At 44.2% G+C, this 21,802-nt stretch overlaps 1 protein-coding gene across 1 annotated transcript; it reads right to left on the bottom strand.

Annotated features, from left to right (window-relative positions):
* Positions 1–5,166: 5,166 nt before the first annotated feature.
* On the bottom strand, positions 5,167–20,326 carry CD48 (CD48 molecule). The gene is made up of 4 exons (XM_023516366.1): positions 20,128–20,326; positions 11,437–11,751; positions 7,529–7,816; positions 5,167–5,487 (listed from the first exon to the last, which is right to left on the bottom strand). Exons 1-4 carry the CDS (start codon positions 20,207–20,209, stop codon positions 5,402–5,404), a joined length of 771 nt encoding a protein of 256 aa, XP_023372134.1. The 5' UTR covers positions 20,210–20,326; the 3' UTR covers positions 5,167–5,401.
* Positions 20,327–21,802: the final 1,476 nt, after the last annotated feature.

Below are 21,802 nucleotides of genomic sequence, written 5' to 3'. Positions count from 1 at the left end.
GGGTTGCAGCCATCATTGTTGTTTGGAGGGCCCGGGCTGAGGATTTGAACCCGCCACCTTAGGTATATGTGGCTGGCGCCTTAGCCGCTTGAGCCACAGGCGCCGAGCTGAGACACCCAATTTCTTAGTTACCTGCCTGCTTTCAGTTGTCACTGGTTTTTGACAGGTGCAGGTACTTGGGGGGGGGGGGGGGGCTCTGCTAGGTCAGTGGGGATGGGAGCTCTCCCCTGAAAAGTCTGCTGATGTGGGACATCTCTGGCTTGGCCTCTTCTGACCCTGCTTCTGTTTAGCTCCCATTGATGGTGGATCACAAAACCTCTTGCTGCTGGGGTCTGCTTACCTGGTGGCCAGTGTGCAAGACAACCAAAGCCCAGCTACTGTCTGTGACATCCACTATAAGAACTCCTTGTCATGCAGTGCATGTGTAGGCAGCTTCCCACCCTGCTGTGATGCTACTTTAAGAAGATTGGCAGGTCCACTGTCCCACCAGGAGGTGAGACAGTAGTCTCCCCTTCTTTTGAATACCTTGAACCTCTCAAGTGGTGTTCTTGGAGGCCTCTGTCATTTGGCATTATGGAAGAGGACTTCATCCATGGGAGCAGAAGGGAAAGCCACAGGTCTCTCCCAGCTCTAACAGACTTGATCCTGATGATTCCCTTCCTCTCTTCTTTCCCTAGTTCTCTTTTTATCTCCAGCAAGGGTGAAGGGTGCTAAGGGAGCAGAACCAGTTTAGTCACCCCTTACCAAGCCCTAGAGTTGGTGTTGTCTCCAATTTATTTGCTGCTTCTTTTAGAATTTAAACTCTTTTTTGTCCTAGCCTCAAAAATGAGTCATAAGGAAATGTCTCTTTGGGAGTTCAGTTATAAACATCTGTTGAGGGGACCAATTAATATGTATGCTATGTGGTCAGCTCCTTAAGGATCTTCTGTCCAAGCTGGGCTCCAGGGCACTGGTCACTGGACTGGAAGGTACTTGTTGAGAGGACTGTATTTCCTATTTCACTAAGGAAGAAAGGAAACAAACCAAGCTACTGCCTACTAGATATGTGTATCAGAGGCAGAACTGAGCATGGTGAGGCCCAGGGGGAAGGCAGGAGCGATGAAAGGAACATAGCAGCTGGAAGGAGTGGGACAGAGGAATAGAAATATGAGAAATGAGAAGATGATGGGAATAGAAAATGAGGGTGATAGAAATTTGGAAGGGGAGAATATAGTGGAAGAGAGAGGAGGAAAGACTGACAGGCTGGGGATGGGGAAGGGTACTGGGCCACACCATTTGGCTCTAGCTTGCCCCCTGGAGCACAGAGCTGGACAGAGCAGTTGGTGAAAGAGAGCAGGGCCTGTGGTTACCATTTGCCAGCCGGTGCCAGTGGCTCTGGGCTGAATCTGTCTTCTCTCCACCATGCAGTCTTCTGAGGAGGTTAGAGAAGGGGAGGACATGCAGAGGGGGTATGAGGAGCAGTGAGCACACCTGTCCAGGTGCAGGGGCTGCCATTTTAACAAATGCACTTGAACAGAGTCCAGGGGCACTGTGGAGGAGGTCGGTCATTTCATTCCTGGATAAGAAATGACAACAAGTGATGGAACATTTCTAAGGCTACTTTGGTTATACCAATAGTTGTGTAAAATTATCATGGCCAATAAAGCTTTTTAAAATTCAAATGCCCAATGCAGAATTTTGGAAAGACTTCTTCTCCCAACACCCCAGCCCCATTCCTTCAAAGGGCTCATTAGGGTGAAGCACACCCTAATGTGTGTGGCCTGGCATGTGGATGGGCTCAGTGAGTGATGGTTCTCATGCAGTAGCCACCAACATGGGGCCTAGCACCTAACATGGGTAGGCCTTTGGTACTTAGTGAATGAACTCACTGATTTGAGGGTCCAGGTCTAATTTATGTGTATTTACCTTGTCTCACCACCAGGACCCAATCTGAGCAGTTTGCTTGGGCAAAGCCAGATATGATGGTGGCATTGTCTTAGTTCCCAGGAGCTCCCGGCCTTGCTAACCTTCTATGTGTAACCTTGTGCTGGCTGTTAACACAAGCTTTGATCCTCGGGGCAGAGCTGGTGAACCTGGTGGTCATGAGGCTTGGGGAAACCACAGGAAATTTTAACCTGGGAAGGGAAGGTGTATAGTAGCCAGGAACAGAGCAGGGAAGAAGGTGGAAAAGAAAACCAAGTCCCATGGACAGGTCTGGAACCATGAAGCTAGTAATCAGAACGGCAAGAAGCTTAGAGACATCTCGTGCCTTCCTGTTCAAAAAGTGGTCCATGAGCAATAGCATCAGTTTCTCCTGGGAGGTGCGGAATTTTGGTCAAAAAAAAAAAATATATATATATATATATATACACATTTTTTTGAGATAGAGTCTCATTCTGTTGCCCAGGCTTGAGTGCTGCGGTGTTGGCCTAGTTCACATCAACCTCAAACTCCTGGGTTCAAGTGACTCTCCTGCCTCAGCCTCCCAGAGTGCTAGGATTGCAGATGTCAGCCACCTGCCCCGGACTTTCCTCTGCATTTTAACAAGAACCCCAGGTGATCTGGTGGCAAATGAAAGTTTGAGAAGCACTGGTCTGATCCAAGGCTTAAACTTGCTGCAGCGGTGGGGCCAGCAGAGGGCAGTGCTGCAAAGCTTGCTGGAACCTGCAGAGGACAGTGAGAAACAACAGTTTACGTGACTAGAACTTTGTCCAAGAAAAATGTCCTGAGTTCACTGATAAGTGAATAAATTAATCCACTGAGTTTAGATGTATAAAAAATATACATAAGAACCAGGCTTTGCCGTTGCCCTGCAATTTCCAGAGAAGGGAACTGTCTTGGCATAAGGTATCCTTGAGGCAAATCTAGCTTCATGGCTTTGTGACATGTGCCCATGTTGAGAAGGGCACTGCGCTGCTGTCACTATCTGGAAATTCTTAATTATTTTGTCGTTCAATGTATACTTTTAAAAATATGTATTATTATTATCTTTTTAGACATGAGGTCTGGCTCTGTTGCCTAGGCTGGAGTGCAGTAGCTATTCATAGGTCAGATCATATCTCATTGCAGCCTCTAGCTCTTGGGTTTAAGCATCCTTCTGCCTCAGCCTCCTGAATAGTTGGGACTGCAGGCATTTGCCACTATGCCTGGCTTCAGATAGTACTTTTTCAATGAAGTCTGTTGTGACAGCCTGTGAGATGTGTGTGACATGCAGACCTCCCACCCTTCTGTGTTGCCTCACACATGTAGAGCGCTCCCAGGAACCTAGGAGCACAGCCTTCACAGTAGACCCACCCACAATGTGTGGGGCAGTTCAGTGAGATAGGCAAAGCCCGGACAAAGTCATCACGTTATGGCTTCCACAGACTGTTAGGAGAATGTGTGTGGGTCAAGAAGTAAAATAAGAACAGTTAAGTCAGGTTATTGCAGCATTTTCACTGCTCTGGTAAGAACAAAATACATATGCATGCATGAGCTATGAAATATGAATTGAATAATTTCAGTCATGCTGCATATAAATTAAAAGTTCTTATTTTTGCATTTAAAATTCACATTGTAAAATATAGATGTAAAATTCATGATAATTTAATATGTTCATTTGCCTGTAGTTAAAACAGCATTAAATGGCAAATAAAAAAATATCATCTCAAGTAGAGAAACTCCAGAAGAAAGGAAAAAGCTTAATATTTAGTAGTTTTAATGACATTTCCACCCTGCTTTTTGAACACAGAAGCCCAAATTTTCATTTTGCACTGAGCCCCACAAATTTTGTACCTGGCACTCCCTCGAGGCATGGGAGAGGCCAGGGACAGTTGATCCCTGTGACATTGGCCCTCTGAGGTGGGATTTGCCTTGGATTTCCAAGTACAATAATTAGAAGTAATAGACCCATGATGTCTGGAGGGGTTGGCAGGTTTATCGGCAGCTGAGGATCAGTTTATCGGTGCTGATTTGTGACATAAAGTGGCATTCATTTCCTTCTTATTGCTTCTCCCATAAATGCTGTTTAAATTCTGTTCCTCTGTGTATGATACTGTGTGTGCATGTGTGTGTGTTTCCACAAGAAAACCCTCTCTTCCATTGAGAAAAGTGAGAGGAAGGGGAACAGTGCTGCTTGTAGATAGAGACCCAGACAGTCCTGCTGGGGACACAGGCTGCTTGGAGGGTGGTTGGGATTGGACTACAGGCTGGGTGGGGGGATGTGTCACACAGATCCCGAGTTGTCTTGTAACAGACAAACCAAGCTTTCTTATCACACAGGTGCAATGCAGGGCAGGCAGCTGTCTTCCAAACGCTGGCTCCGGCTGGGCTACTTGCATTATGGCCCTCTCTCCTGCTGTCAGTTCTACCATACTCTACTGCCCAGACCCAGTCACAGGGCCCCAGCAAGATGCAGGGAGAGCTGGGAAAAGAGGTCTTTCTACTGACCTGGGGAAAAATATATTTAGTAAAATGTGGATTTTAATAAGTCAAAGGTAACTGGAGGTTACGTGCTCTGACCTGCACTGGTTTTGTATAGACCTAGACTTCCACTGCCATCTGGCAAGAGGTCATTTGGCTATTTGTGACCTCCAGACCATCTGTGTTCTTGAGCAACTGTGCCCTTAGATAAAGAAACTAAAGAAAATCTGTCAAAAGATAGAAAGAAAAGGGAAAGAAAATAAAACTGTTAAAGTTTTCCATTTGCTTTGTTGGGGTATCCAGGTGACAGGAATATAAAGCAAAATTCCCAGGTGTTCTACGGTGGTGGGCCTGAGGACACCTACCTGCGTCTAATGGAAGACCCTGGTGAGAACATCATGTCAGCTTGATGGTTTTATTGGATCCTGTGACACAACGAGGACTTAAAGAGTTGCCCATGATGCAAAATGGTGAAAGAGGAGAGAGAACTTAACTCCCCATGAAGGGCTTAGGAAGGACCCTATCTTTGTAGTGAAGTTGCATACTAAGTTCTAGGGGAGTAAGCCTGACCCTAAGCTCACAGGAGACATAAGAAGTGTGGGCCTCAGTGGGGCTGGAATGAGGCAAACCACTGGAAACGGGGCTAACACTTGGTAGGCAGGTAGTCTTTGTGTCTCTATGTTCCAATTTGTCCAGGCTGATGGACCAGATGTATAACTTCAGGAATCCAAATCACACCAAATGTTTATTTCAACAAATAAGAAAACATTTGCATAATGTAGTCACAATTTCTGATGGGAAGAATCTATCAACATTCAAATAGATACATTATAAAAAACTAGGGGATATAGAATTAAATAATAGTTTTTTAAAAGTTGATTTGAAAATCCTCATTGATCCTTCAACAACACATTTTTTTCCCATCTCATATAGTCAGCACTGCTGTCTCAGGACCATGTTTTCTGCTGAAGACAAGATCTTCTGGTTTTGAAGTTTCACTCTTGAGTTAGAAGAGCTCGTCTCAGGTAAATAGGAGGCCAAGAATGGTGGGTACCATGACGATTAGCCAACTTGCAATCCAGTTTACTCCAGAAGAGCTAGATCTGGCTGAAAGAACAAGAAAATCCCAAATATTTTTGTGTCTTGATTAATGTGTTGAGAAAGGGCAGGAGTACTGGATATTGCCATGAGAGCTTGTAGAGAAGGGGAATGAGTTTCTTTCCTGATCCATTACCAGTGAGCCTGTGACATTCTCATTCTCATGTGAGCTCAGTCTTTCCAGACATGAAGTTTAAAAAGCAGGAAAAGAAAAAGAGTACAGAAGTACTCCTAGTACTCCCCTAAATATCACTGGTTAGCTGGGTCCTATGCTTGAAAGTTGCCTTGACCTATCCATGGCCTGGGAAAGAATCACTCCCCTACCCTGCGATCAGTGAATGAGGCAGGGCAGAGCTCCAGGTTTGAACCAGTGTCCACATAATGCTGTACTCAGCGGACTTTAGCAAGGGAAGGACCACTTTAGTTCCTTGTTTCTCTACCCTACTAGCCATCTGCACCAACTAGGAGGACAAGGAAAAAGGAAGGAGAAACCGAAAGGGAAAGAAAAGAAAAGGGATGGAAAGGAAACACAACATCCCTTAGATGTTGGAGTGCGGTGGGGTGGGGTGGGAGAAAATCAAAAGGAAAAGGAAATGAGTGATAACTAGGGAAAGGACATTAAGGGTGCTACAGAGTGACGAAATCGGTTTAGCCCTTCCCTCCAATGGATGTATTTTTGCTTTTATCCTTTCTGAAGATGAGAAGTCACCCCTGTGTCATAAAGGATAGGGATTGTGCCTCTTCGTTTTTCTGGATCTCCAGACATGGTATTGTTATGGAGGTGACATTGAAACTGCCAAGCCAAGTTGTGGTCCCATGGTCAGACACTAAACTATTGTGCTGGGCCTGTTGATGGCAGAAGAGCAGGGTCTATCAGGAGGGGCTTGAAGAGACACAGCTAGTTAGCAGGGAAGAATAAGGAAGAGTGTGCAACTCTGTAGTCCATGTGTGGGAGTGGAGGCAAAGAAACCAGCAGAGGTGAGGAGAGTACAGCCCAAGGAGAACATGAAAGAGCAGTGCTCCCAGGGATCAGGATGCCTGATGAATGGGCATGACAGGGATCACAGGTAAACATTGACACCATAGGCATGAGTTATTCTGGAACAATTTTTGCATCAGGGCTCAGGGATCTAACATCAGGGGTGTTTAAATCCAGGCCCCGAGTGCTGGAGAAAGTGATCAAGTTTATTAAGGTGTCCTCAAAATCCTAACATCTCCTAAGTCAAAAGGGCCAAGCTCGGTGTTGCTCCCATTCATTGAGCACTTGTCAAATACTGTGTTAGGTAAGTAACATGTGTTGTCTCATTGAATCCTCATAACACCACGAGACAAGAACTATTGTTTTTTCTTTTACTTAGGAAAAACAAGCCTTAGTGAAGTAACTTGTGTAGCTAGTAGGTGACAATACCAGGTTTGACTGACTGGAATGCCTATGGCCTCAGCTGTCCTACTCTTGCACTGGTGCAGGATGATCTAGTGCCGGCAATGATGTCCCAGTGAGTGGATTCTCCAGGAGACACAGGGAGATGTGTCTTTCTAACTTGACCTAGGAACACACAACTGTGGAGGACAGTCTCCACTTGAAGTCCATGCCCTCACTCCTGTTCACAGGCCTGTCTCATGCTGGTCTCCACAATCCTTCTCTGCTTGGCTCACTGAGGCCATGGATGTGGCTGGAAACCCTTCTAGGCACCTGCCCTCCCCCTTGCCCTTTTCCTCCCTGCTCACCATGATGTCTCAGACTGTCCTACAGTTACCCTGGCCTCAGAGGATAGTGCCTTTACAGAGTAGGGAAAAGGGAGCATCAGGGATCCTCTGTCAAATGCCCTTAGCACGTGAGACCCCAAGCTCCGCAGAGGTGAGGGGCACTGGCTCCTGGGTGGTGGGAGAGCCAGCAGCGGCTCCCAAGTGTCTCTCTCAGACCCCCCCCCAACCCCCCCACCCCCACACTGTGTGCCAGGAGGCCATGTAGGACATCCATGCCTTTCTTCATTTAAAAGAAAACTAATTGCCTTGTGCCCACTCCAGGTCCCTAGGGGATATTTCTTACACAGAGTGCAAGGTGGAGTGAAATAGACGGTGTCACTCTCGCTGCTCACAGGATTGCTGACGAGGCAGGTGTAAAACATGGAGTAGTTTTGTGGCACAAGCACGTTCAGTTCAAGGGCGCTGCTCAGACATTCCTTTGGGAGGGGCCCTGAGTCCTCGAGCCAGGTGCAGGTGCAGTTCACACACTGGTCAGGAGACTGGTCGGGTATCGCGCATGACAGTTTCATGTAACAGTTGTTGTTCTCTTGCCTTATCGTCTCAATTTTTATGACAGGCTTGCGAACGGGGTCTGAAAATGAGGAGGATGTTAGCAGGTGAGACCTTGAGGGATCAGTGCTGTGAGGGTTTAGGCAACAAAGACTGAAGGGAGCCAGGGAGAGTCCCTGCGCGCCGCAGGAGGCAGAGTCCTGGCGAAGAGGCCCCTGCAGAGGGAGGCGGTGAGCAGCCCTGATTCTCGGCAGGTGCAGCTCCCCAGCGGTGAAGCTAAACTGGACCAGGAGGGGGCGCCAGGGTCGATTACATGTTCTGAGAGCAAATAGGGTTCTGGCGGTCTGTGAGCCAGGAAGAACTAACCCAGTGTTAGCAGGGAGATTGGCTGGGGACAGACTTAGTATCCCAACCCGCTGCGATGCTCACGGCCCCTTTTCTGGCAGTGGTCCACGCCGGCACCTTGGTTGATCTGTCCCTCAAGAATTCTCAGGCTCAGATGCAGCGAGAGCCCTGAGGGGAGTTTGCCCAAACACCCAGAGGACGTGCCATCCTCATGAACTCTGACACAGAGAGGGAGAAGAACCTTGTGCAACCCCCGCACAGGTCAGACGTGACGAACCGGTCTGTTCACTGGAGTTTCTCAGGGCCTGGCACGATGCCTGCCATGTAACAGGGATTCCGTTAAGTATCTGATGAGGGGATGAAGGAACGAATGGTTATGAGCTAGAAAGGACAAAGCACCAGCTTTGGCAAGAGACCAGCCTGCATCCTGGACTTGGCTTTGGTGGGATGGCAAGGAAGTTAGTCCCCCTGTATTCATCTGTTAAATGACTCTGCCTCATAGCACACTGTGGGTAAGATAAACTGACACCTGCCATGGAGAAGCGCTTTTTGCACAGCATATGTGTTGCCTCCATGCTAGAGGTTACATTACCATCATGACTGTTGTCCTGCAGCCACACGGCATGAGCAGGAATCTCAGCATCTGGCCCTTCCTTGGCCTGGGGAGGCTTACCTGAATTCTTATGGAATCTTTTCGTTCTGGTCAAGGGTAAAAACACCTGCAGAATCTGTGCAGCTCAGATGCTGCAGGATTAAAATGTGGCCCAGAATTGATCAGGTCAGAGCTTGCCTCTGGCTTGTATGTTTGGAGAGGCTATAGAAACTCTACCAATCTAGCCTCCAGAATTGGAGTTACATCTCCTCTGTGAAGTTCACTCAGATTGCTGTACTTCCCCTCTGTGCTTTAACTGAGCAATTTTTTATACTGGTTTTCATCATTTCCTGTGTTCTGACCACATGTCATGTGACCACAACTTCCACATTTACCATGGTGATCGGTCCAGCACTGGGCACAAACTGGATGGCATTTATTGAGCCACTTTGAATGGGCTGACTCTCAGATGCTGTCAGAAATTTTTGGCCTGGACTGAAGGAATATTTTTCTGTTCATCACATCCTGGGAATCTTACTCAAGGTGTGCTAAAGTTAAGCTGGTTTGTAGATTTTTAGGTATTTGGAAATTTTGAAAGCTTTTTGTAAAACTACAATAAAGGACCGGGCAGAAGTAACACCCCCTTGACTAGAGTGTGATATTTTTACGTTACAGAATTACATGGTTAGGAATTTGTAATAAAGATCGGTGTAGACTACCAGCTCATAAAGAAGGGGCATTATTAACCCCATTACTTGTAATTTGCATTATTTGCATGTAATTCTGTAACATAACAATATCACACTCAAGCACAAAAGGGCATTACTTCTGCTGCACCCTGTGTGTTGGAATCAACTATGGTAGAAGTATTTAAAACACAGAAATTATAAAGTTAGCAAGTCATATAAGTTAGGGATTTCTTTTCTTTTCTTTTTTCCTCAATCTTAGAATGCTGTTTAACCAGAACACTACTCCAAGAGACTTTGAATATTTCCTATTTCTAGGACCTCCTGAATTTTGAGGCCATATAACATACAATAGTGGTTCTCAACCTTCCTAATGCTGTGACCCTTTAATACAGTTCCTGTGGGTTGAGAACCCCTGACACAGAGGAAATGAGTAGGAAGGAGCTTCTGGCCTCTCAGACCAGGGACTACCTACCTCATGGAACTTGAATATATACAATGGTCTTTATTTGCACTGCTTTAGCATTTTAGAAAAGTTTTCATTATCTGCTTTGGTCCTCATAATATTCCCCAATTTAGATATAATTATCCTCATAATACACGGATGATGAGGAACCCAAGACTCTGACGTGAACCTCTGACTTGGATATCTGCCCAGACCCTCTTCTTCAATAATTGCCTACCCTAAACTTTGCAGGCCCCCCAAGAACCATGTTTCTGCCTTATAACCTGATCTTCTTGGCTATGGATGTTTAGATCGGGTACACACACCTGAACCAAACTGGGTCACTCAGTTTCCCTCTCTTTAAGTTTCCTTGTGAATCAAAACTCAGAGGAATAGAAGTCCAAGCTAAAGATAAGTCATGAAAATGGGAGGGATCCGTAGGCACAGTCCACAGATTCCTGAGTCTGAGGACTCTGGACTAGCCCTGTTTTTCAATCTTCCTCTCCTTCAGTCCTGAACTCTTCTCAACCCCTTGAATTTCTTTAAGTAGCCCTAGTTTCTTAAAATAAATTTTCTTTTCTTTTTTTTTTTTTTTTTTTGAGACAGAGCCTCAAGCTGTCCCCCTGGGTAGAGTGCCGTGGCATTACAGCTCACAGCAACCTCCAACTCCTGGGCTCAAGCGAGTCTCCTGCCTCAGCCTCCCAAGTAGCTGGGACCACAGGCGCCTGCCACAACGCCCGGCTATCTTTTGGTTGCAGCCGTCATTGTTGTTTGGCGGGTCCGGGCTGGGGATTCGAACCCGCCACCTTAGGTGTATGTGGCTGGCCCCTTAGCCGCTTGAGCCACAGGCACCGAGCCAATAAATTTTCTTTATAAAGGTAGATTGAAGTACTTTCTGTTACTGGATGTGAAAAGAATCTTACCTAATATGGGCACAGAAATGTTAAGATCTTTCTCCAAGGTCACACAGAACTCTAACCAGAGTTCTGAACCCAGGTCCGTCTGGCTTCAAGTGTAACCTCTGCTCTTTTTTCCATATATGCTAGTTAGGTGGGAGCTCTGAGTGGAAGTCTCTGTCCCACCCATTCAGAAAAGTAAAACCCCTCCTAACAACCCCTGCCCCATCCTTTGTATTCTTTCTTCCCTTTTAGTCAAAGTTTAGAGATATAATTAAATTGATCTCAGAATTGATTTAGGTTGATCACAGGGGAGAATAAAGACACTAGAGAGGAAATAATCTCTATTTCCTTCTCTTCCAATCTTAGATTCACTAATGTCAGAAGAAATATTAATGGGCGGCGCCTGTGGCTCAAAGGAGTTGGGTGCTGGCCCCGTATGCCGGAGGTGGTAGGTTCAAACCCAGCCCCAGCCAAAAACTGCAAAAACAAACAAACAAACAAACAAACAACAACAACAACAACAAAAAACAGAAGAAATATTAAATGTCCTATGTTTATTAATGATCAGTTTTGTCCCAGGTCTGCTACCTAAGCTCACTCCCAAATAGAACTGGCTCCAGGAAAAGTGAATTAAGCCTATCCTGAATTTTTTTTCTCTTCCTCCCTTGCCTCCCCAGAAGCCTCCCAGTGGTCCGCCAAGGCCCCTGAAGTTGCCCTTGGGCTCCCCTAACTCACCAAACACCTGCAGTAGAATATTCCAGGTTTGCGCTACTCCAGAGGCATTCAACATCTTTATGCGGAAAGTGCTGCTGTCATCTTTCTGGGTGTTAGAAATGTTCAGGGCACCACTTTGGGGATCAAGTGTGACCCTGCCTTTAAATTTAGAATCAAAGTACTTTGGGTTCATAGGTTTATCAGGACTCCATTCTACAATCTTCTGCTGGGCGGTGTACAACCAGGTCAGTTTGGTGTAGTCATCCGGCAGCCTCTCAGGGATTTGGAGGCTCACATTGCTGCCAGAGATGGCTTTCACTACAGGTGCCACATGATCTGCCAATGAGAGTCAGAGTGAAAGCCACCTTAGAGGAGAAATGACACTGATAAGCCCACAGCTTAGCCTGGGCTGGTGGAACAGGCAGGAGAGGAGGGATTTCTGCTTGGGAGCAGTGAGTATGGTCTTCCTCAGAGGTCTTGGTCTCCTAGGCAGGAGTTCAAGAAAAGTTGGAGTTTAAGAAGTAGGTATGGGGAAGGGAGTATTGTTTATAATCCATGTAGCGCTGCCCCCAGACAATAAGAAAAAGGATACTGTGGCTGGCCTTGGCTCTCTCCATTCTTCTGATACCAGTACATTTTCAAATAAAATAACAATAGGTCATGTTCTCTCTGACCCTGTGTTTCCTAGAATAGTCTTAGGGGAAATGTGGGTACTAATGGAGGGAGATGGTAGACTTCATTGTAAAGAGTTAAGTAGGTCACACCTGAGCAAAGACTTGAAGGAACAGAGAGGTAAACAAGACATCTGGGGTAGGACTGACCCAGGTAGGGGTAACTAGAGCATAGGCCCTGTGGTGGGAGCCTGCCCACCACATATAAGCAACAGCAAGGGGTAGTGTGGATTGAGCCAGGGAACAGGTGTTGATCAGTGAGGGAATGGGTTTGGAGAAAGTGGGTAAAGCTATTTTAGGTTCACTGATGATGCGTTATCCTATAAAAAACTCCTCCCTGTCAAAATGCCTCATGTCCTAAGCAATGCATTTATAATGTATTTAGAAGCAAGTTGTTAGAAGGTAAGAAAATAGAGGCTGTTTGTCTAAACCATTATTTGACAAAGTTTGGATCAGAGGCAGATGTCCTGTGAAAATGATAAAGCTGAAGCTTCAAGCACCCTTGTGTGGCCCTGGAAGGACCCTAGGGATGTATTCATGTGCTGAGACAATGTTTTTACACTACACACTGTTTCTTTAAACACAGATAATTAGACCCTTGCCTCTGCCTATCCCCAACATCCCTGTGTCACATTTCTACTTGTGTTCGATGGTATCTCAGTTGTGGGCATTTTGGGATCTGGCTTAGAACCAGGGAATATTTTCTTGGGTTTTGTGGGTTGTATATATGTGGTGTGCGGTACTTGCCTGCCAGGTCGCTGAAGGAATGGCCTGTGGGGACATTCCTGCAGCCCTTCACTGATTCACCTGCTGTGTCTTAGCATGTTGCAGTAGGGTTGAAGTTGGGAGGTAAAGATTAAGCCAGGTTTGAAGTGAAAAAGGGACAGTGCTATTTAATGGCAAAGTATTGCAGAAGTTTGAAGACATTTAATTAATTAAAAACATTATGCTATTTTTCTGGCTTTAATGATTTATGTAGTATTTGTCAGCTAATTAAAACTTGTACTAATTCATCGGGATTTTTTTTTCATCCTAACTGAATTCATTTTTGTTCTTATTTGTTCTCCTTTTCCCCATGAAGATGCTCCAAATTGTATAAGTCTCAGGTACTAAAAACCTGGTCTGGTTAAGACAAGGAGAAAGAAAAGACAATAGGGAGAAGGTGCAGGATGAAGGAAGGTCTGTTGGCTCTTTTTAAGGAGGAAGGAGACCCAAGAATACACACACATAAATTGAGGAAGGGTAGAATAAAGCTTCAGTCACTTAAAGATAAAAATCCCCCAGGGCTTTCAAGTTCCTATTCCTTCATTCTTCCAAATATCCATCTATCTATTCAACAAACATTCCGGTAGGGTAGAGCGTTCACCCTACCTGCGGACATATGTAGACACAACCAGACGTTCATTTCCACAGTGCTTCTGATTGGTCCAGTCTGTAATCTATAATACCTCTGACAGAATGGGTTCAGTCCCAGAAATAGTCACTGCACAGCCATGATGTGTCCGGCTCAGTGCTAGGCTCTGATGTCAGTGATGCAGGTAGAGTCTCTGCCTTTCAGAGCATACAGCCTAGGAGGACATTCTCTCCAGAATTTTTTTTTTTTAGACAGAGCCTCAAGCTGTCACCCTGGGTAGAGTGCTGTGGCATCACAGCTCACAGCAACCTCCAACTCCTGGGCTCAAGAGAGTCTCCTGCCTCTGCCTCCAAAGTAGCTGGGATTACAGGCTTCTGCCACAACGGCCGGCTATTTTTTGGTTGCAGCAGTCATTGCTGTTTGGCGGGCCCAGGCTGGATTCAAACCTGCCAGCTCAGGTATATGTGGCTGGCACCTTAGCCGCTTCAGCCACAGGCACCGAGCCTCTCTCCAGAATTTTAAAGTCACTAGCCATATATCCTAGACATGTTTTCCTTCTGTTACTTGTTCCAAGTGAATTAATAGAAGTGGTAATGATAGGCAGCCTAGAGCATCGTTTTTTAATCTTGGCACCCTTGACATTTAGGACCAGATAATTCTTTATTATGAGGAGCTGTCCTGTGCCTTGTAAAATGTTTAGCAGCATCGCTGGCCTTTGCTCATTAGATGCCAATAGCACCTATACAGTTGTGACAACCAAAATTGTATTCTGATATTACCAAATGTCCCCTGAGGGACAAAATTGCTTCCCTTCACTGCAGTTGGGAGCTACTGGCCTAAGTCATCCTTGGTAGACTCTCTAATAATTTCAGACATACACTCAGGGAATATAGCACAACCACTATCTGGTGACAAAGGCAGGTAGTAAACATCAGACAGATTATTTCAGTATAATTAGAACACTAACTATGGATATACATAGAGTGCTATGTCTTCCTTCCTTTCTTAACTACCTATGTGTAATGATTCTTAAAGACTGTCCTAATGGGTGGTTGTGACTTCTTACTGAGAAATAAAGTGGTCAAGTGCTGATAAAAATTTTGATCTAGTTTCCTGAAAATTCCATCTTTTAGAAGGTAGGTGAAGCAACTATTATTTTGATTTAATTCTAACAGGAAGAAGTAGTTGTCAATGTGCCTGGATGCTTACACTAAAGTAACAGTGTTTACCTGGACCTTATAATAAAAAAGAACAGATTCTTCCTGTGCCCACCTGTATTTCTTATCTATAGAAATGCAGAATTATAAGGGGAAAAAGTCAAATTAAAGAAAGTCATACTATCATACCGATGAGTCCACTCAGGAAAAGCAAAGGGATTCTAAAGGAGAAGTTCTGCTTACTCTATAAGGCACGTGGTTTCTAGTAAAACATTTAAGGAAGCAAAGGAAGCATGTTTTGAAGATACTGAGATGAAGTCACCTGAGCTCTCAGATGAGATCAAAGATTTAAAGAGTCCATACAAACCCTCTAAGGAAGTAATTTGTCAGTACCTTAAGACCACAGACTTGTGTCTTGGTGACAAGATAAGCAGGGCACCATTTCCTGAGATGAGAAGTATAATGTGTTCAGTAAGCAACAAGGCAATGGAATTTGAAGATGAGGAATAAGAGACAACAAAAATGGGCTCCTCTTTGAAGAAATTTCAGCGTGGATGGGAAGAATGATAGGGTGTGTATGGGAAGGAGAATGAAAGTTAAAGAGAATTTTTTGGTTTTGTTCTTAGATTAATTTAAGGAGGGAAAAGACTTAAGCAATGATAACCCAAGGAAAGGTGCCAGTGGAGATGTGGAGAGAGGGGAAGTGACAGATGGGCCTGGTCTAGTGGCGCTTCAGCTTCTGACAGAAAGACAGGTGGTAGTGTGGAGAAGTTTCTAGTTTGGAGATAGGAGACATGGAGCTGAAGGGCTTCCTACATAATGATCTCTGATTCCCACTTTTTCAACAAAGTAGGAGGCAAATTCTTTGCTCAGAGGGCAGAGGGATAATATAAGGGTCCTTGAGGATAAGGGTGAAGGTTTGAAATACCCACTTTGGAAAATGAGAGAAAGAATTTATTAGGGCCAGTTAGGCCACTCTGATACCCCAAGTTTGGCTGAAACAATGATTCATAGCTTCCTCTCTCCTTTCTTCCCTCTTTCTATCCATCTATTCATCCACTTATTATTTATTTATTTATTTATTTATTCTTTTGCAGTTTTTGACTGGGGCTGGGTTTGAACTCACCACCTCCAGCATATGGGGCCAGGGCCCTACTCCTTGAGCCATAGGCACCGCCCCATTCATCCACTTATTCATCTACCCACCTATCCGTCCATCCTTTCATATACACATATGTGTGTTGCTTTATCCCATCTAATAACTATATGGTAAACACATACTATGTGCCAAGTTCTGTATGCACACAACAGATATGACCTCTTCCCTTAAAGACTTTCTATTCTCGTGACTAGAGACAAATTGATCAGATGATTCCACTATGGATAGTGTTGGGATAAGGAAAATATGGAGTGCCAAGGGAGCACATAAAAGGGAGTATATCATTTGAATTTGGGCATGAGGAATGGCTTCCTCAGAAAGTGTGAAGTGGAATTAGGATAAGCAGGATTAAGCCAGGGAAAGATGAGGACTGGGTGTAACGAGTACTCCAAACAGAGGGAGGAAAGAAAAGGTAGAATCAAGTTCCCTGAGGCAACTAGAGCAAGATTCATTTGCGGAAGTGAAAAATAGTTTCATTTGGTTAGAATATAAACTAGGGTAGAAAGTAAGCATACCGTGAAGCTTTGTGCTCAGAATTTCTGCTTTCTCCTTCCTGATAGTGGTCATTGAAGAGTTTTAAATAGAAGAGTGAAGCAAATAGAACCACTTCAGACAACTTCTAGCAAATGGCAGAGTGGAGAACAGACCAGAAGTAGAGAATGGAGTAGAAAGATCAATTAGGTTAGGCAGCTGCTGTGGTCACTGGTGATAGGGAAAAGGTAGCTTCAACTAGGACAGGTGGCAGCAAGGATGGATGGAATTGGGCATATTCAAGAGATGTTTTTTGATGTAGAATTAATAAGATATTCACTGGGCACAGGAAGGAAGAGAAAGAAAAGAGTTGAGGATAACTCAGAATTCTGGCTTGAACAACTGGACAAATGAAGATGTCATTTATAGAGGCAAGGAATAGTGGAGAACTTGTAGATTTGCAGGGAAGGAGAATTACAGTAGTTTTTTAAAAAAAGTTTTCAGGTTTTTTTTGTTTTTGTTTGAGGCTGGGTTTAAACCTGCCACCTCTGGCATATGGGGCCAGCGCCCTACTTCTTTGAGCCACAGGTGCCGTCAATTTTTTTTTTTTTTTTGACACTGCTCCCATGAAGAGATGGAGTTTGTGTTCCTTCCCTTTTGAGTGGAGTAGGGCTTGGTGCCTTAATAGACTAATGCAGCAGAAATGTGACTTGCAAAGAGAGGTTAGAAAAGGCCATGAAGCAATTGTCTGCTTCTCATGAGATACCCACGCTGGGAGGCTTCCTCAGGGTGGTGCCTGCCATGTGGCTGCTTGAGTCATCCTCAGCCTACACACAGCCATGTGATTGGAGGAGCCTTCAAGATGATTCTAGGCCCTTCCATGATCTGATTACAAGCACATGAAAGTTCTCAAGTAAGAAATGCTGAGCACAGTGTACCCCCAGATTTGTGGGCATCCTAAATGATGATTATTATTTTAAACCATAGCATTGTGATGGCCTAAACAATAACAAATGAGACAGAGGTGATGAATTAAGCTTTGAACATGTGTCTGGAGAGTCTAGAGATGTTTCAAAACAGAAATTCAGGTCTGAGGCTCAGGCAAGTGCTTTAGGCTTAGGAGTTTACTTTTGCTCTTCAAAGCTTTTAACAGTCTTAGATTGTGTGTGTGCGTGCGCATGTGTGCATGTGTGTGCATCTGTGTGAGAGAGAGAAAGACAGAAAGTGAAAAGCAATATTATCTTTTTTATTCTATTTGATATGAATAGTAATTCCTCGAAGAAATAAGGGGCAGATTATTATACCCATTACAGAGTTGAAGGAGCTGAGACTCAAAAAGTTTTTATGATTATAGAACATCCCACAGCATAGAACCCAGATTAAACATAGGTTTTCTTGCTCCTTGTACAATGCTGTTTCCATTGCACCTTGCTAAGTGCTGGGGGGTGATGGTAAATGACTAATAGTGGAGGATGCCCTGAATCATGGCTTTGAACTCAGAGAACTAAGAAACTCAAGTCTGGAGAGATGAAGGAGGAGATCTAAGAGTGGTTCTCAAACCTTTCTTTCTTTCTTTTTTTTTTTTTTTTTTTTTTATTGAATGGTAACTATGTACATTAATGCACTTCTGGGGTACAGTGTGGGGTTTTCACATGCAATCTGAAGTACTTCCATCAAACTGGTCAACACAGCCTTCATGTCATTTTCTCAGTTATTGCTTTAAAACGTTCACATTCTACTCTTAGAAAGATTCACCTGTACCCCTATAAGGTAAACCTCAGAAGTAATCCCTCCAGGTTCTCAAACCTTTCTATGAAATATCCCTTACCAGAGGAGAGAACTACTTGTATCCCCAGGAGGATATGATCTTATGCTCTAAAAGGAAGTTCTTTGAAGTCATTCGTTTGTTTATTTAACAATGACTTATTTAGCACATCCTATGTTCAAGGCACTGTGCTAAGTTCAACAGCATAACCCTGTGTGGTTCCTGTCCTCATAAAGCTTAAGGATACAATCAAACAAGAAATTCACAAACCTCGATCTGGTGCCTGAGCTTTCCAGGAGGAAGTTGCATGAAGATGGAAGCCAAAAGGAGAGGTAATGAGAGAGGGAATTAAAAAAATAAAATAAAAGAGAGAGGGAATTCTAGGCAGAAGGAAAGAAATGTACATAGGCCCAGATGTAAGAGGGAAAACACCTTTTTATAGGACAAACAACAAAATTAAGTTTAACCAGAAAATGGTTAATAGGGGCAAAGCCACAAATTGGAGATTAAAATGACTATCTGTAGGCATAATCTATGCATAAAAGAATTCAGACACATTGACCTTCATTAAGATTCCCTGGGAATAGTCTCATAAAAGCCTAATAATATTAACATGGTTTGGAAGTTAGACATGAGCGTCTTTAGAAGAATTTCTTAATCACTCTGACAGTTTTCTTTTATGAAAAATGTAGATAATGATCACCACCTCACTAATTGCTAATGAAAACTATTTGATAAATGAGATAGAATTTATCAAATACAGAATGCCTAGCACAATGCTAGACACAGAGTAAATGCTTGATTTTTCTTTCATTAACCTAAGGTATAGAAATGGATGGTGCTAACCTAATCAAAACCAAAACCACTGATACAGAAGATAATATAATCAGGAGTGACCTACATGTTTTGACCAAAGGAGAATAAATGACCAGGATGAAACCTAGAAAAGGTAAAATCAGAGAATGACCAACTGGCAGGGTGTGTTCAACATATCTAGAAATAGTCCCGAAGTATTCCAGTTCTCAATGGCAGCTCTATTTTTCCCAACAGTTGGGTTAATATTTCACATCATCACCCACTCTCAAGGCCATTCCAAGGTGCTATGAGTTGAGTCCGCCCCTGGCATCCCATACAACTACAAGTGTCTCTAGACTTGCACAGTGGTGAACCAGACCCAAAAGATGGCCGCCACGAGAGGCAGAGCGAGTGAGTGACCAGCTAGGTTTCCTCCACACATCACTATCTCATCTCTCTAACAGTTACATACTGTCAAAAATTTATGATTCTGTGTAACTTCCCCATGTGTATTTATTTTTACGCATAGTGGTAAGCATTAAAGCCCTTCAATTACAAAAGACCTGAGTAATTATTTGGGGAATAGCAAGAAAAAAAAAAAAACACCTTAACTCCTACTTCTCCGCTGGCTTGGAAAGAAAGGAAGTAGATGAAGAAAGAGGGCAAGGCAACTTTAACAGAAAAAGAGAAGTTCGTTCAGCCCCTGGGCATACAAAGGGTACTAGGACAGGCTGTGGCAGAGGAATGGACCTTACTTAACTCTTAACAATCAATGCTTTGGTGTTCCTGTGATACCGAGGCACCTCTGGCCTTTTCTCAGAAGCCCTGGTTCAGAGACCCTGGACAGAGCAACCCTTTCCAAGTTTTCCTTCCTACAATTTTCATTTGTCTGGGGATAATGACAATATTGTTTACCTTGGTTTAGGACACAACTCCTTGCATACACAGAGATATCAAAGAACGCGTAAGGGAACACAGTGGTCTGAGCATAAAACGTGGCAGCTTTTGCTGAGAACTTCCTTTTACTCAAAATGCAAAAACAAGCACTTTCCTACAGCAGCTTCACAGACCACCGCACACGAGGTGAAATACAAAGGTTGTACTTCTCCATCTCCTCAGTATCCTGTTTGTGTCATGTCCTCTTGGGAAAAAAGGTGGAGCCTGATTCTCCAAGGTGAAGAGGCATTCCCCAACCTCACACTAGCCCTGCTCCCTAGAAAGGAAGTCTCTGGTACCTCCAGACCAGACCTTACTTCCAAGGTTGAGGCACATCCCAGTACTCTGTTCCCATCTATCCACACCTTTGGTGCAGTCACCTGAAAACACTTGGTAGAAAGTACCTTGAGTGCTGACGGCCAGGAGTAGCAGAGACAGCAGCAGCAGTTCTATGGGCACACACCACGTCCATCCTCTGGACCTCATGCTACTATCCAGAGCTTCTCCGGAACACCAGAGTCAGTTGAGAGTCAGGCTAGAAAAGGACCCTGGCTAAAAAAGGAACTCACCATGCAGGGTTAGAAGGAAGTGCCCACTGATCTTTTGGTTCTACTCTTCACATTTATGGGGCAACAGATAGCTGAAACAGGAAGTCACGTAGATTTTTGTATCAGAGCTGTCTAAATACGCATGAGCAGTTTTGTTGGGGGTGGGGGGGGGAAGATTCAAAACTTCTACCGGATTCTCAAAGCAGTCAGTGCTCAGTAAAGAGGAAGGGCCCCTGATAAGAGAATATCTGCTTTTGGTTCCTGGACAGGAATCATCCTGATTAATTCCAGAACCAAGATAGCAGATGCCTGTCTGAGGATGGCAGGTCTCATTCAGAGCAGATGGTCTGAGAAATCAGATAGTGCTGCATCCCCACCCACCCACCCCCTCCTCTTCTTCCTTTATGATAAATTTACTGTTTATACCTTTGAATCAGCCTGTCCACAGCACATTAGTAGGCAAGTAAGATCAAGTAAGACTACTTGGCCCACAAAAATAGATTTTCAGCCCTTGAAGTCTAAAAAATTTCCAGCCCATTCCTCTTGAATCTAAATGAATTATTTGCCCACCCAAGATCTATAAGGCAAGCCACAGTCCCTGATACAACATGTTTGGAATCACTTAAGATTTGAGGATATTTCTGATTCTCAACATGGAGGTGTCTAACATGGAGGTAAAATGGGCATTACCAACTATTTAAACTCCTGTCACCCATTCTATGAACTCCTGTGACAGAAGTAGTCATCCCTAAACCTGGAGGACATTATGTTAAGTTAAATAAGCCAGGCATAGAAGGATAAATACTCCATGTTTTACTGCACGATAATACCTCTCACCTGTATGTGGGAGCTAAAAAAAAAATTGAATTCAAGGAAGGATAGAGTAGAATTGTGGTTTTTAGAGGCTGGGAAAGGAGGGAGCAGGGGTAAATAGGCAGATACAAAATGGTGGTAAACAATTATAAGATGGATTGTATATTGGGTCAAACATACTGGCTTGGCGTCTGTAGTGCAGTGGTTATGGCATCAGCCACATACACTGGGGCTGGCAGGTTCGCATCTGGCCTGGGCCTGCTAAACAGTGACAAGTACAACAAAAAATAGGTGGATGTTATGGCAGGTGCCTGAGATCCCAGCTACTTGGGAGGCTGAGGCAAGGGAATTGTTTAAGCTCAAGAGTTTGAGTTTGCTGTGAGCTGTGATGCCACAGCACTCTACCAAGGGCAACATAGTGAGACTCTGTCTCAAACAAATAAACAAACAAAAACAACATACTCCTTGTGCCCTTCCCTGTTTTAAACCTTTAGGTTTGCACTTATCTCCCCTTATATGAGAGATATATGCAAATGGGGGATAATCAAGGAACTAAAAAAATAGTTGGTAATGCCCTGGGATTCACAAAATCTCTTACCAAATTATTCCCCAGTGCATTATTTATAAATCTTGCCAAATCTCTGGAGGAAACTAACACCCTCCAGGAAGCCCCCACAGGCTCAGATTCCCTTGTGGGACTCCAAATTAATTTTTAAAA

The sequence above is a fragment of the Otolemur garnettii genome, unplaced genomic scaffold (assembly GCF_000181295.1).
Source record: "Otolemur garnettii isolate 467f Iridium unplaced genomic scaffold, OtoGar3 scaffold00091, whole genome shotgun sequence".
Lineage (NCBI taxonomy): Eukaryota > Metazoa > Chordata > Mammalia > Primates > Galagidae > Otolemur > Otolemur garnettii.
Note: the sequence above shows the minus strand (reverse complement) of the source record. Positions and strands in the feature narration are given on the sequence as shown.

Bases quoted from the DNA above. Each gene is read 5' to 3' on its own strand.
- CD48 (XM_023516366.1), bottom strand. From the start codon at position 20,209: ATGAGGTCCAGAGGATGGACGTGGTGTGTGCCCATAGAACTGCTGCTG. The intron at 11,752-20,127 runs GTACTTTCTACC...TCTCATTGGCAG, and splicing joins CCTGGCCGTCAGCACTCAAG to ATCATGTGGCACCTGTAGTG. The intron at 7,817-11,436 runs GTGAGTTAGGGG...CCTCATTTTCAG, and splicing joins TATTCTACTGCAGGTGTTTG to ACCCCGTTCGCAAGCCTGTC.